The 15,757-nt window shown below is 38.8% G+C and overlaps 1 protein-coding gene across 4 annotated transcripts in view; it reads right to left on the minus strand.

Moving 5' to 3' along the window:
* Positions 1 to 333: 333 nt before the first annotated feature.
* Positions 334 to 15,757, minus strand: part of cpne5a (copine Va) — a 125,613-nt gene continuing 110,189 nt past the window's right edge. For all 4 annotated transcript variants that reach the window (XM_054774178.1, XM_054774169.1, XM_054774161.1 and 1 more), the window contains 4 exons: positions 14,807 to 14,909; positions 6,317 to 6,374; positions 6,014 to 6,087; positions 334 to 4,268 (listed from right to left, as the gene is read on the minus strand). In XM_054774178.1, coding sequence (XP_054630153.1) covers positions 4,080 to 4,268; positions 6,014 to 6,087; positions 6,317 to 6,374; positions 14,807 to 14,909 — 424 coding nt within the window. In that variant the 3' untranslated portion in view covers positions 334 to 4,079. The remainder of the gene's footprint in view (positions 4,269 to 6,013; positions 6,088 to 6,316; positions 6,375 to 14,806; positions 14,910 to 15,757) is intronic.

Below are 15,757 nucleotides of genomic sequence, written 5' to 3' on the forward strand. Positions count from 1 at the left end.
TAGTACCTATATCATTGGTAATATTACCTTTTCTCCGACTTAAGAACAAATCGACTTGCGAACGGTCGTCTGGAACCAATTGTGTTCGTAAGTTGGGGGCCGAGTGTATTGCTAAATATTTTCTATTCTTTTCCCTTCCTATTAGAAAATGGAAAACATTTAAACACAGCAAGTGAACAAACTATCAATTGCTGAGACATGGAAAAGGGGTAGGATTAAATAGGCTGTGCTTCTTCCTACTGCTTTTCGGATTTGTTGAATTGTGTGTGTGTATAATCATGCATGTGATGTGATGAACTTGTAAAGCATGTCCAAAAGCATGGCCATCAACCGTCAAAGTTGTCAATATTTTTATTAATCTTAATTTAAGGCAATCCATTACAAAGCATTTCACAAACCACAGCATGACGACAATCATGTCCAACACCTGGTTTGGAAATAATTCAGCATGCAAGTCAGAGACCTAGAGAGGTATGTTGAACAACCTGGGATAGAAGAGGAGCAGTGGCAAGAACCAGTACAGTATGTGTCTCTGAGGAACAGAATAGGACCAGAGCAGAGATGCAACATGCTTGAGGTGCTTGCTATGTCCAAAGAACATCCCAAGGAACAAGTTAAGCATATGGCCGATGCGGTAATCAGGTGACATGACGGCAGACTACCCAACTTGCTGCCATGTTTGGCACGCACATGCACAAGGTCTAAAGATGCCATGTTCGACTGAGTATAGTTTTGGCACTGAAAATTCGTAGATTGAGTATATGTACACAATTAGAGCTCAGCCTGAAGGAAGAGATACAATGAAGTTAACCAACAACTGAACTGACATCTTCAGATTTAAATGAACATATATTCCTTAATAATAATAATAATAATAATAATAATAATAATAATAATGTAATGCTTCACATTTGCATAAGTGTCAAGTAGCTTCTTATAGTCTTGGTATTTAAAACAGACTATCTAACTCTACTTTAAATGAGAAGTATTGGTCACATGAATGATGTGCACACAAAACAAAATCAATAGGCATATATTTGAACGTAATCAGGACCATGAATAGCAAAATTATGTTTCATGATAAAATAACTGTAATGTTTCTCATTCATAATGCTTCATGTGCTTGAATGGCTTTCTGTAGAGGTATTCTGGTATTTATGTATGCTATGTAACATAAATGCATGGCCGCATTTCATTTCTGATGAATAAATAACTGGAAAGTTGTTTGCTGTTTGTCCCCTGACAGAGAGAAATTACAGTATGTCATTTTTCAGGAATAAAAGTATGCAGTAGGGTGTAGTTGGTGTTTTCAGAATGTTTGCTTTACGTTAAATGTCTTCACAAAACCAAACAACGGCTCTATGCAACACTGTCAGAGAACATAATAAATAATTGTAAATGAGCAACAATATACATACAGTATTTTTAATAAAACCAATACAAGTTTACGTCTTCCTTGAGGCAAACATAAACGGCCCCGGTTGAACTGTAAACAGGTCTTGACTCCGAGTATTGTAAAAGGCTCAGTCATACTGTTACCTTACATTATATTCAAAGATTATTAGTGACGAGCAGGAAGTACAAAAACTACATAACACATGTGTAACCTCCACTTAATTGTTCAACACTTTTATCCTTAGCAACCTGTGCATCTACAACATGACACCTGCTGGCAGAATAATACCTGGCTAAGTCAATTTGGATATGTTTCCATATTGTAGGCACATTTGGATCAAATGACTGAGAGAAACTACTCAAAACAATGGCGGTGGGCGTTCAACTGTCTTATTCAGCCTTATACGTGGACCTTAATAACAGCATATCTGGAAAAATAGTGGCAGATTAAATAATGTAAAATACTGTACAATATTTAAGTAATATTACACATAATGGACCATAGTGCGTTATACTGCTTAATGTGTGATGTGTACTGGATGCTAACTAGTAAAAAGGTGTGTGCTCTCTGTAAACATACTGTTTGTGGCAAATATCATGAGCAATACATATTTCCAATCACTGCCTTCCAGCTGTGTAAATAGATGAACTCATTCTGCTGTTGGTTCTTTTAAAACACAAATGTTTCACTTAGTAATATAATAACCTTTGTGCTTTTAATTTGGGTGGTAATTAGTGCATTGTTTTGATAGAAATACTAGAAACAGGTATAAGAATAATAAGAAGAAAACAGGCTGGCGGGAGGTCATCCACAACTAACTTGCAATCAAAAAATGGTCAGACAATCCATAAAATGCCTAATATACATTACATGCTTTTTATATTACAGTATTTATCAAAGTAGAAAGTGGGATTTATTTTCTTTAATATTATAATAACATAGGTCATAAAATATAGGATGGAAAACTCCATGGAAAATACGACTTTTGACCCCTCCCACCTTCTGAAAGCCCACCCAAAGAGAATAAATAATTACTGCAATAAATAAATAAATAAATAAATTAGTATACATATGATTTTCTACATCAACACACAGCAATTGTAAAAGGTATCACACACATGATACACACTTGCACATTCTAATATACGTACGCCCTTCCTATGTATTTTCTTGCTATCTATGACATCACTCACCACTTTGACAGCAAACAATGAAACCTCCCGTGGCACCCATGGGCTCCTCTGAGGACCCTCTCGCCCTCCAAAGTGAGTCAAACACAAAAACTCCTCCATCTTCCTCCCGTAGGGGCCCTCAAAGCTGCAAATCTTTTTGCTTCAAAACAGAAATGGAGTCTCACCTCTATTGGATTCACTAAAGGGAAAGTGGTGTGAAAGAGTGTTTGCCCTCTTCCTAATTTTTTTTTTCATGTTTGTCACACTTAAATGTTTCAGATCATCAAACAAATTGAAATATTAGTCAATGACTAATAACACAACTGAAATGAATGCAGTTTTAAAATGAAATTTTTGATTATTAAGGGAGAAAATTGTCTCCCCTCCCAGTTAAGACATAACTTAACTGAGATGAATTGAGTTCTATCAGTCTGGAAAAGGTTATAAAGCCATTTCTAAAGCTTTGGGACTCCAGCGAAACACAAATGACAAATACATGAAACAGTGGTGAACCTTCCCAGTCGTGGTCGGCCAACCAAAATGACCCCAGGAGCGCAGCGACGACTGATCCAAGAGGTCACAAAAGACCCCACAACAACATCCAAAAAACTGCAGGCCTCACTTAGTTAAGGTCAGTGTTCATGACTCCACCATCGGAAAGACACTGGGCAAAAACGGCCTGCCTGGCAGAGTTCCAAGACCAAAACCACTGCTGAACGAAAAGACCTTTGGGAAAATACTCTGTGGTCTGACGAGACAAAAGTTGAACTTTTTGGAAGGTGTGTGTCCCATTACATCTGGCGTAAAAGTAACGCCATACCAGCAGTAAAATATGGTGGTGGTAGTGTATTGATCTGGGGTTGTTTTACTGCTTCAGGACCTGGAAGACTTGCTGTGATAAATGGAACAATGTATTCTGCTGTTTACCAACAAATCCTGAAGGAGAATGTCAGCTATCTGTTAGCTATCTATCTGTGACCTCAAACGGAAACAAACTTGGGTTCTGCAGCAGGACAATGATCCAAAACACACCAGCAAGTCCACCTCTGAATGGCTGAAGAAAAACAAAATGACGACCCGAATCCTATTGAGATGCTATGGCATGACCTTAAAAAAGCGGTTTATGCTGGGAAACCCTCAAATTTGGCTGAATTACAACAATTTTGCAAAGATGAGTGGTCCAAAATTCCTCCACAGCACTGTATGAGACTCATTGCAAGTTACTGTAAACGCTATAGGTGGCCCAACCAGGTGTTAGGTTTAGGGTGAAATCACTTTTTCACACAGGGCCATGTCGGTTTGGATTTTTTTCTCCCTTAATAATACAAAGTTTCATTTAAAAACTGCATTTTGTGTTGTCCTTGACTAATATTTAAATTTGTTTGATGATCTGAAACATTTAAGTGTGACAAACATGCAAAAAAATAAGACATCAAGAAGGGGCAAACACTTTTTCACACCACTGTATGAGGCCTCCAAAACAAATACACGGTGGGGCAGTGTGAGGGACTTCAGACAGAGTTGGTTTGGCAATAGTTGTCAGGCAAGTAAGTTGGTGGAACGACATTGGGTTTAATAGCTCTGGTCTTCATGTAGGAGATGAGCTGGTCCGGGATTTCAGCCAGTACATCCTTCGCCAGTCGGGCCATGCTCAGAACGTGGTTCCCTGTGCGGTCCATGTAGTCTCTGAATGGAACAAACTGGTGTGATGCAGGAGACAGACCAGTGAGAAGAAGAAGACGATGAGTCGACCTGGCTGCATTGTGAATTTGAGTTACAAATGTTAAAACTGTTGAGGTCCAGACTAGCTTTCCTGTACAGTGTGAAGTTCTACATAAAAAAAAAAAAGTGGGCTACAAAACACTCAGGCATGCTACACACCAGTAAAACAACAATAGTATATAACAACAACAAAAAAAACATTCCAACCGATGTGTTATAAATTCAAGTAATGCGGCACAGTACATCAACAGAATTGTTTTTTCCTGGTCACATCACATTTTTGTGTGGCCATTTGTTACTATGCGGAATTCATGGCACACATTCATTTGGGCCCCAAAGCTCTATAAAATATATTATATAAAATAATAACAGTAATATAAAACACATATTATTGTGGAATCAACATCTATATCAGCTACTGTATTCAACTTGCGGCAAATTGTGGGCAATTCAAGGTTTAAATGACATCTATAATAAAACCTGCTCCAAAAAATCCTGTACAATAACCGTGCAATTAACCATGCAATAAACAAGTGCAATAACTGTGAAATACTGTAAATCTGTGACTTGGTCAACATGCATATAGGTGTATATCGTGTATAGAACTTCTCATTTGTATTACTTGTTTTTGCACTTTACCTGCTCTTGGAGTTGAGTATGTACTATTCTCTTGTGTGCTCTTGTACTTTCGCTGCTGTAAACCTGAAATTTCCCCTTTTGGGACTAATAAAGGCATATCTTATCTTATCTTATCTTATCTTATCAAATCAATCAATCAATCTTCAGTTCAAAACATGGGAAAGCGTTTTTAATGTTTTGCAGCAGATTCCTAAATAGCAAGGCGCTCTTCTAATATAGAGCATCTGACTACTTTTTAGCAGTATGTCTTCAAAAACAGCCGTGTTTCCTAGTTCTTCGACTTAATTTAAGACTTTATTACTTTATTAACGACTACAATCTGGTGAAGTTTTAAGATACGGCAAAGTCTTACAGTTACATTATACACAAAACAAGAATAACGACAAAGGAGGAAGCCACCTTAGTTTTCTAAAAATGTGTTAGCTGAATAGCCATGATCTATATATAGTATTATTTACAAATATTTTTGTAAGAATATATATTTAAGCAAAACACAAGTCTGAACGGTTTAACTACTAGGGATTGAGGTGGTTCCCAAAAGAGTGAGTTATGATTCACTTTAGAAAATATAAATAATTATCAATAATCCAATCATTTAAGAGGCCAATTTATGAAGTTTAGTGTGTTTTTCACCACTCTTATTGGTTATTCCTTTTCTTTGTGGGAACTTGGTGCTGTCGCTATATGGTCTGTTGTGAATTTGTAAAGAGTGTTATGGGACAGTTGAAATGTGGTTTGACGTGACTGTTATAGCCCTATATTACTAATTAATTTCTATTTTGTGTACATACCATGAGTGACTACCTCGTGATGTGACCTAGTCCAACATGTCATTTCCTTTTAGTTTCTAAATGCAACATTGATATGCTATTAAAATTGAATTGAGAGTTGAGTTTTTGTACATTTTAAAAATGGACATTGCTGATATAGCAGTCTCTAGCTTTAGTGTTGTGCCGTATATTGAATGCCTTGTGGTCTGGTCACACAAATGTCTATCTATATAATATAAACTATATTGAAAATATATATTGAAAAATATATATATTTGAATCCTTATAAACCTTATTAACAAATACTCTTTCACCTGTACAATGTCTCTCTCTGCCAGCTTTCCACGTGAGGAAATCCTGATGTCATCACCATCCAGCTCCACCATGGCTGCAACAAAAGCAAAAGTCACTTGACCTACCCCATGATATACCTGTATATATTTCACGGCTACAACATTAGGCCCGCTTAATGAGATCCAAAACAAGACCGATATCACAAATGTTGCCATTATGAAGACAACACTCAGTGGTGACTGCCATTGTCAAAGAAGTATAAACATTTACTATATACTGTAATAATAATAATAATAAAAACACATTTTAGTTGCCGCTCTCACCATCAAACTCAGCTTGGCCGACTCCAACAATGATGATTGACATGGGGAGTTTTGCTGCCTGTCAGGAGCAAGGAGAGCAGTCAGTTGCTGGAAGTAATAATATTTTTGACTACAGAGTATCCCATAATGCACTTGCTCTTCCTGCCTTGTCAGTCTAACCGAAAGCATGGCTCCCCAGAGAAGGAACATAACAATAATGGACAAGAAGTAAGGAGTGAAACATAAATGATAGACACAATCGTAAAGGTTTCACACCACATAATATTGTAGTTAGTCTGAATCATCCAGGCATTGAAAGTATACATTATTTAGCAATAGGAGCTCTCACGGTATTTCAACATTGAACTATGTAACTGCATTTAACTGTGCACATTTCATATGCTGCTTTTAAAATGCAATATATGACTCTCGTTAAAGATAAGACAATCCTACAGTCTAGCTCATAAATATACATGCAGTAGAATGAGGAAATACATACTGGAATATGCACCATTTCACAGTCATTTTTATTACAGTATATCTTCTCAAGGGACAATACTGTAGATATGAAACTTGGATATACTTTAGAGCAGTGTTTCCCAACCATTACTGAGTCAAGGCACATATTTTACATCAGAACAATCCCATAACACACCACCATACGTACCATGACTGGTAACTGGCGGACACACAAGATAATTGTGTACCGTCTACCTTATAGTGGAAGAGCATGTCATTGTTTTGCTTGTCACTAGATGGTGTTGGCACAGATAGAGGAAATAGAATAAATACATTCTAATTTTCGGACCAATAAGTGAAAATTTGACTGGATGATCTCTCATGGCACTCTGTGGCATAATGGTTGCTTTACAGTAGTCCGTGTACAGCTTGTATAGCAGTATTGTATATCTTGACTATCCACTGAAAATGAGTCAATACACAGCCATTATTGTCTAAATAGCAAGCAATACAAGTGACCAAAATAATTGTGTCTTGCCTATAGTTAATCATGGTGGCGGTTGTGTCATGGTCTGGGGCTACATGAGTGCTGTCAGGACTAGAGAGAAAAAAGGATGATGTCCCAAGCTGGGTAGCAGCTGGGCGGGACCCTGCAGGGTGCTAGAAAGGGTTGGTGAGGTGATCTTTAGGGTTCAGCTGGCACATAGGGGCAGGAACATAGTACAGCACAGGCTGGCCCCATACAGATGGCCCCTCAACCAGCAGACAATGACCCACAGCAGGGAGTGTTGCCAGCTTCCCACAGCCTTGACTTACAGACACAAGAAGTCCCGTCATCACCAAAGAGCCCACAAGGTCACGGAGACGGCGGAGATTGCTTCCTTACCTCAGAGACTTTGTTGTTCCATCGAGGACAAGGAACTTACTGTTGGGGGGGCAGTGTAATGACCCTTAGGCCCATAATGTGCTCATGTACAGTATGTGTATGGAGATGAAAGGGGTGGTGTTGGTTCATGTGGAGATCAAAGCCTTTGATCTCCAAGTCTTTGATTCAGATTGGTTTGGTTTAGTATAGTTTGCTGAAATGGTGATGGGTGAACTCATTTGTGTGAGATACAGTGTAACCGATGTGGTTAACGGATGTGGCTGGCTGTGCAAGTGTCTGTTAGTAAACCTTACTCGTTTGGCACGGCTCTTAAGTCAAAGTCTGGACTTTTAGCTCTGCGGTTAGCACTCTCCACAGGAGTCAATATTTTCTTAACCAAATGATCCTGTGCAGCAGATTAAGAAGAAAAAGGGCAAGAATTATGGCTATGGCCGTTTGTGGAGAACGTGCTGTGACGTCTGTTCCAAGGAGCGTGTGTGTGGCAGGAACCGTGAGCCACTTCACTGACACTTTTTAAAAATAATTTTCGGATGACAAGAAGAGATTTTGCCTACATCGGTGAGTACGGCATTACATGTCTTTCGATGATATGGAGATATACGACCCGACCATTGACACTGCAGTTCCATCGCATACATATCGGATTTATATCCACATACCAATGAGGCCTGAGTCTCATTTGAAAAAATTTGAATTGTGCTGTTCACACTGATGTGAAAAAATACAGATCAATGAGCAAAAAAAAATCGGAATTGACCTTCAGTGTGAACATAGCCTAAGCAACATGCATTTAGTCCACTCAGCTCCACAATGAATGAATGATAGACTGTACACTTATGGTAGAAATACATTTACAGTCATAAAAGTAGGCCAGCCTTCCTAAAAAAAAACTCCCTAGGGGAGAGGCATGTTACAGATAAGAGTACAAGTCTGGTGAGAACCCTTCTCTGTCATTATCCTCCCTCCATTCCCTAGCTTTCTCTTCATGAGCCTCGTCCGTATAGTGACCTCTTGCTCTCACACCAGATATATTCTGCTTGCTTGCTCCTCTAAAGCAGATACTTATATGGAGCTGAATTATTCAGCCTACAGCATATCTTACTTTGCCTGTGCTTTATGTATGACATCCCTCCAATAGACAAGCTCACGTGGAAATCATTCATTTTGCAATATAGATGTAAAGTAAACGTGTATTTTCCACGTATCTTATAAGAAGGGATGCACTGATTAATTATCCATGTGTTACATGTTATATTATTATATTTGCTGCAGTGCGGCAGGGGAGACAGAGCCTTGTCATGATCACGTAAAATAAATATGAATATTAGTCCATTGAACTGCGTTATAAATGTATTTTCTGGATGATTCTTATTGTTTTTAACAGTTTTTTTTGTTTAAGTAAACTGAACTTGCACATTTCCTGATCCATACAGGGCAGAAATGTGAGCCGCTACGGCGAGTCTCTCCGCTCATCTTAAGTGCGCGAGCTGAGCCTACCGTCTTGAGTGCACTGCACTGAGTGCACTGAGTTGGATGCCGATTTCTGTTTTGAAAATGTTACCAATAATGTTTGCAGAAACAATTATTATCCAACATGACTTTCCACATCCCACGTAATGTCTTTTATGTAAGTGTGACATCATTATTCTTGCTAATCAGACAATTCAATACAGAGAAATGTCATAGGCTGAGGTGCTGCAGTACTACACCTCACCATGAAGGGGCAGAGGTGTGCGTGAGCTGGAAGGTACCTGTCACTGCTGTCCATTCTCACAGGGGAAAAGCCAGTGGGTTTTTTGTAACTTTTTAAAATACACAACAGCAGTGGCAGCTAGAGCTAGATATAGCAACAGGTCAAATGCAATAAATGTATGTTTATGCCCAGATGGAGGATTATATATATCCAAGCTCAACAGAAGGTAATCAGCGTTAGATAGGGTGCATGTACTTCATATCAAAATAAAAGCTAAGACCACAGATGGGTTTTTCACTTTACAAAAAAAATAAGACGTCTTTGAAAACACAACTTTTAATGCAAGTGAATTATTCTATTCTTGTTATCTTTCTAATGAGCAACCCGTATTAACATAAAAAACACTCCAAAGGAGTCAGTGCCTCACCAGCCACGAACCTCACCACATGTCACTGATTTGCTGATATACTGTATATGGAAAGATACAATAGCAGTTATAATGTTAATCATTAATTTTGCTTTTTTTTAAAACCGAAATTGTTGAATCAGAAATAACAATTAAAAAAAAGCCCTTTAAAGGACAGAACAAATGTTATTAATTCAATAAATTTTTAAATGAAACTTTTTGTACTTTAATTTATTGTACTAATCAAAGTCTCTCAAGTGGAAATATGAAATGGGTAAGTGTGTAAACCTCATCATAATGATTGGAAATGTTGAAAAAGTTGCTAAAGTAAAAAAGTTTTCTCATGTACTAAACATTTTTAATTTTACAGGGTTACAATTAGAATTTCATGTAGTGATGCACAATGAGTGCTCAATAATACTTCAATCTTTATTTGTATTTTAAGTGCTTGATCTTAAACATTCACATTTGACATCCTCTATCCAAAATTGCTTATTATGCAGTAGATATGCTATTTGTAATCAGCCGTACAAATTAAAATGTTCAGAAAGGAGAAACGTGCGATGCCTATGACCTTAAGTTGAACTATTTTTTAAATATTAATAGATTTTGATGTCAGCTACCATCTACATTACAATTTAACAGCGTCAGTTATGATATATACTGTGCCACCTGGGTCCAAATTAATTTTTGTGAGCACCCCCTTCAGATCAGAAAGCAATCTTGGAAGCTATGGAGCTAAATTTGGGAATTAAAGGAAAAACATCAAAGGCAGATGCTTGAGTTAAACCCTGTGAGCTTTCTTGATAGATATGTGAATATATTCATCACTGGGGGAAAACAACAAAATAAATATTCCCAGAAGCACTAACTCACCATCAGATATGACTTTTCATATCTCAGATATGACTTTTCATATCTGAAATCATAAGACTACTTTGAGTGTGAGAAATTAGATAGCAAACATGCAGAGATGGCACACGCAATGATTCATTCCTGCAGATGAAGAGTTAAAGGAGGTAAGGTGCAGTCCTCTCACTGAGCAGCAGCAAGAGAAGTTGAGCAGGTTAGGGCTGAGCAGTGCAGAGCAGCAGACAAGATCTTAAAAGGAAGGTGTGGCTGTTCGAAGGATTTGATTAACAGTCGCAAATTCCCTTTAAACCCAGTCTGCTGGGGGTCAAAGTGAGGCCATCCACATGCTGAATGACTGCCTCAGGGTCTTCTGTACAGCAGGAGGTGAAGTTGTGTAGCTCCGTCAGCAATGGATGGTTTAATTGCTCCGACCATCAGTGTGTGAATATGTGTGTGCAAGAGAGGTACTGTACAAGCATTAAAGGTAAATATATTTATTAAATTAAATTAAATTTATTTGAAAATAAAACTCTCAGTTGGGAGATGTGACCATGACCTAGATATCCAATTGACTTTTTACCTTAACCAAGGACACAGTGAGGAGCAATTCATTACAAATGTAATGCAATAAAAGTAACTCTCTTTGCGAGTGTTCTGAGCTGCTGTTTCGTAGAGTACACTCCTGATCAAAATCTTAAGACCAGTTGAAAAATTGCTAGAATTTGCATTTTGCACATTTGGATCTTAATGAGATTTTAAGTAGAGCTACAATATGCAAAAGCAAGAAGGGAGAATGAGACAAAAAGCATTTTGAAAAAGTAATTTATTGAAAACAACAATTAAACTGAAATAGGCTGTTTATCAGCTGATCATAAGTTTAAGACCATCGCTCAAAAAATAACAAAAAACTCTCCAAACCAGAACAAAAAATGTTCTCAGTAGGATTCAGTAATGAGTAGCTCCACCGTTCTTGTTAATCACTTCAAAAATTGGTTTGGGCATGCTTGATGCGAGTGTTTCCAGGAGGCTAGTGGGAACATTGCTCCAAGTGGTGAAGATGGCTTCACGAAGGGCATCAACTGTCTGGAAGTGATTTTATAAACGTCTTTTGCCATCCATCCCCAAATGTTCTCTATGGCATTTAAATGAGGGGAACATGCAGGATGGTCCAAAAGAGTGATGTTATTCTCCCTGAAGAAGTCCTTGGTCAAGCGAGCATTGTGAACTGCAGCGTGTGCTGTTAAAAAACTCAGCTGTTACCACACAGACGAGGGCCCTCAGTCATGAGGGATGCCCGCTGCAACATCTGCATCCGTTTGACGACCCTGCACCACCTGAAGCTTCAGTGTTCCACTGAATGAAAAAGCACCCAGAACCATGATGGACCCCCGCCCCCCACTGTGCCGGGTAGAAAACATCTCAGGTGGGATCTCCTTGTCATGCCAGTAATGTTGGAAGCCATCTGGACCGTCAAAGTCACATTTTTTCTCATCAGAGAATAAAACTTTTTTCCACCATTCAGTGTCCCATGTTTGATGCTCCCAGGCAAAGTCTAAACGGGCAGTTTTGTGGCGTTGAAGGAGGTCTTTCAATTACTTTTTTGTTTGTTAAACCCTTTTCCCGGAGATGCCGTCTGATGGTTATTGCGCTGCAGTCGGCACCAGTAAGGGCCTTAATGTGGTTGGAAGACGCCCTGTGTCTTGATGGACAACCGATTGGATCCTCTGGCTCAGCGCAGGTGTGACTTTCTTGGGGTCTACCACTTGACTTTTTTGTTCCATAATGCTCAGGATCTTTCAAAAAATTCAGAATGACTGATTTACTGCTCCCAACCTCAGCAGCAGCTGCGAGAGGCCTTGCTTATGCAGCTCGACAATCTGACCACGTTCAAAAAGAGAAAGCTTCTTAGCTTTAGCCATCAGGAGGGCATGACAGTGTGAATGCCTGACAGAAAATGACAATTTTGTGCAGATTTTGGCTTATAGCCTGTGGTCTTAAACTTTTGATCAGCTGATAAAGATCCTATTTCAGTTTAATTGTTGTTTTCAATAAATTACTTTTTTAAACTGCTTTTTGTCTCTCTCACTGTTCTTGTTTTTGCATATTGTAGCTCTACTTAAAACCTCATTAACATCCAACATTGCACAACCAAGCAATTTTTCAACTTGTCTTAAGATTTTGATCAGGAGTGTGTTGTACTTCTTTAGACAACAAACTGGTTGAAATTGCATCAACAGCGCTTATGTTGGTTACAGCCAAGTAGTGCACTCCATTTTGCCTCAACTGCTCCAAGGTGATATTAATGAACATTCAGTTAATTGATTTTAATGCTGGTGAATGTCCTGAAAAAGGTGCAAATTCTTTTATTTAAATGTTTTTTTGTTACTGTATTACCCTATATGTCTGAGTTTAATATATTTGTATATCCTTAATATTATTAATATGATACTATACAGTCATTCCTTGCTACACAGAGTTTCGAACATCGCTCCCTCACTCTATCGCGGGGTTGTTTTGTGGTTGACTATGGACTATTATTAGTAAAAAAATATTGAAAGACAATATGTAGTATTCCAGTCACTAGGCGTCACTAATGTTACATTGATGAGACACGACATTCGATTAGATTAACTTCACACAGAATGTCACACGAGTCAGCCATGGTATGCCCCCATCCATCCATCCATCCATGCATCCATTTTCTATGCCGCTTCTCCTCATTAGGGTCACGGGGGATGCTGGAGCCTATCCCAGCTGACTTCGGGCGACAGGCGGGGTACACTTTGGACTGGTCACGAGCCACTCGCAGGGCACACATAGACAAACAACCATTCACACTCACATTCATACCTATGGACAATTTAGAGTCACCAATTAACCTAACATGCATGTTTTTGGAATGTGGGAGGAAACCGGAGTACCCGGAGAAAATCCACGCATGCACGGGAGAACATGCAAACTCCACACAGAGAGGCCCAACGGAGATTCGAATACAGGTCTTCCCGATCTCCAGACTGTGACGGTACCGTGTGGCCGCATGTCCCACATGACATAGTGAAAAAAAGTTCACATTCCATGTGGAAGTGGTTATTTCTTCTTACTTTGTCCTTCTTCCCCACTCTGTTTGAAACCCCTTCTTAAGGTTAGCATAAATAAATTGGAGGCTAACTAGTTAGCTTGCTAGCATGCTATGTTTACAGTGGCGGCCCTGTCTTGTGTCCCTGCAGTGATCACGTAGCCTGCGCATTTCAGTGGAGCAATGTGTTGTAAACAAAGAATAATAGGAGTGTAAAGTTGACTATAGCGGTGTTATTTCATGTCTACAGGGCTCTAATAATGGTAAAAATTGTATTTAGAAAGTCATAAACAGGTTTCCTAGGCTCCAACTACGAATATATTCGATTTTTTAATATTGAATCCTTCTTCGTGGAAATTCACTTAAAATAACCGCGATAAATCAGGGACGACTGCATTGACACATGAATAATTGTTGAGTATTTTAATTCCTCATTACAGGATGCATTCATATTTATGAGAACACGTCGGCATATGCAGGACATGGGTATCCATGAAGGTGTACAATTTAGTCCAAATTAGCATTGTTGTCCTTTGTGGAGGTCTTATGCTCGACTCAGTATCAATCTACTTATGATTTTTGTTTTTTTTTACAATTGTCTATGTTTATCATTACATTTCATGATAAATATTACACTCCAGTGAGTCAGAGTGAGTAATGAGGGGTCCATTTCAAACGCCCACTATGTTTCTATTTCCACTATACATGGTCTCTTATCTTCCCACACTTTTTAGAAGACTTGAAAAAAATTCCCTCTATAAACACCCACACACACACACGTGTATATATGTACTGTATATACTGTATATATTATTATTATTAATATATATATATTTTTTTACTGTATATTGTATATCCATAAAAGATGGAAAGTCCTTATGTCTTAACAGACTGAACCTGAGAGTCAGTCAAGCGGTCAGGCTCCAAACACCTCAGGCGCCCAGACGTCTCAACAAAAGTGAACATGGAACGGAATATGCGGTTGTAGGAGAGGAAACAAATGGAGCAGAAAGCATACCAGAAATTCTCGTATGTGCTTTGACTGAACTGCAAACCCTTTAAAGTACAAAAACCGCCTGAGAGCAGTGTCCCGGTATAAGAGATATAAATCCTGCAGCTGGTGTTAGAACAGCACTTACATTCACTATGGCCTCCTTGGTTTGAGCCATGTCCGAAATGACGCCATCAGTGATGATGAGCAGGACAAAGTACTGAGATCCATCCTGCACTGCTGCTGCGTACCTGAGAGGGAAAGAACCCATCAGACCATGTGGAACATTGAAAATATATACAGGCAAGTACATGGGCATGTAGAAATATGATCTGCAGCAGTGCCGTTTTAACTAGTAGAACTAGTACTACATGCCTTTTGCAAACATAAATTCCCTTTACACCCATGCAGCATGCACAAACGCTTAATATAGAATTTAAATAAATAAAATATGTTGTAGCTTTCATGTCTCCGAGATCCTTCCAGACACTATTACGAAACCCATCAGAAGCACCACACAGTAAGTGTGGCCTACTTTGAATCGCCCGGTGCTGGCTGGTTATGAATAATTTATTTAACTGTTTATGCATGTGGTGCAGTCTTAGCTTCTCACAATCTTATTGATTGCCTGGCACCCAACTGACCATACTTGATGATGGATGGTAGACAGGACGAAAAAAATCCCTGGGAGTTCCAAGGACAGGTCAAAGGTGAGTCCTCACTTTGCTTCCAGTTTGGGAAATATGACTGTGATTGGTTGGAATTTTAATGAAGGGACAGTCTCATATTGTGACAGCAGCGATAGTAACGGCCCATGTTTAGAAGAATAAAGTGACATTGGTCTTCATAAAAAACGCATGTCTCCAGTGGCACATTAGCAGAGAACTCAATAGCCCAACAGTTAATTGTGCACTGTGTGCATGGGACTCAGGGATGTGCAGCAAAAGGCAAAAAATAACTCGATTTGCAAGGAACAAAGTTGTTTAAGCAAGATTACGCTGCAAGAAGATGTTTTTCTTTCTCAAATATTGATCACAAACCACTGACCACTAACCACTGTTAGAGAGCATCCATAATTCATAATCTATCCACCTCACAG

Source organism: Dunckerocampus dactyliophorus, chromosome 1, assembly GCF_027744805.1.
Source record: "Dunckerocampus dactyliophorus isolate RoL2022-P2 chromosome 1, RoL_Ddac_1.1, whole genome shotgun sequence".
Classification (NCBI taxonomy): Eukaryota; Metazoa; Chordata; class Actinopteri; order Syngnathiformes; family Syngnathidae; genus Dunckerocampus; species Dunckerocampus dactyliophorus.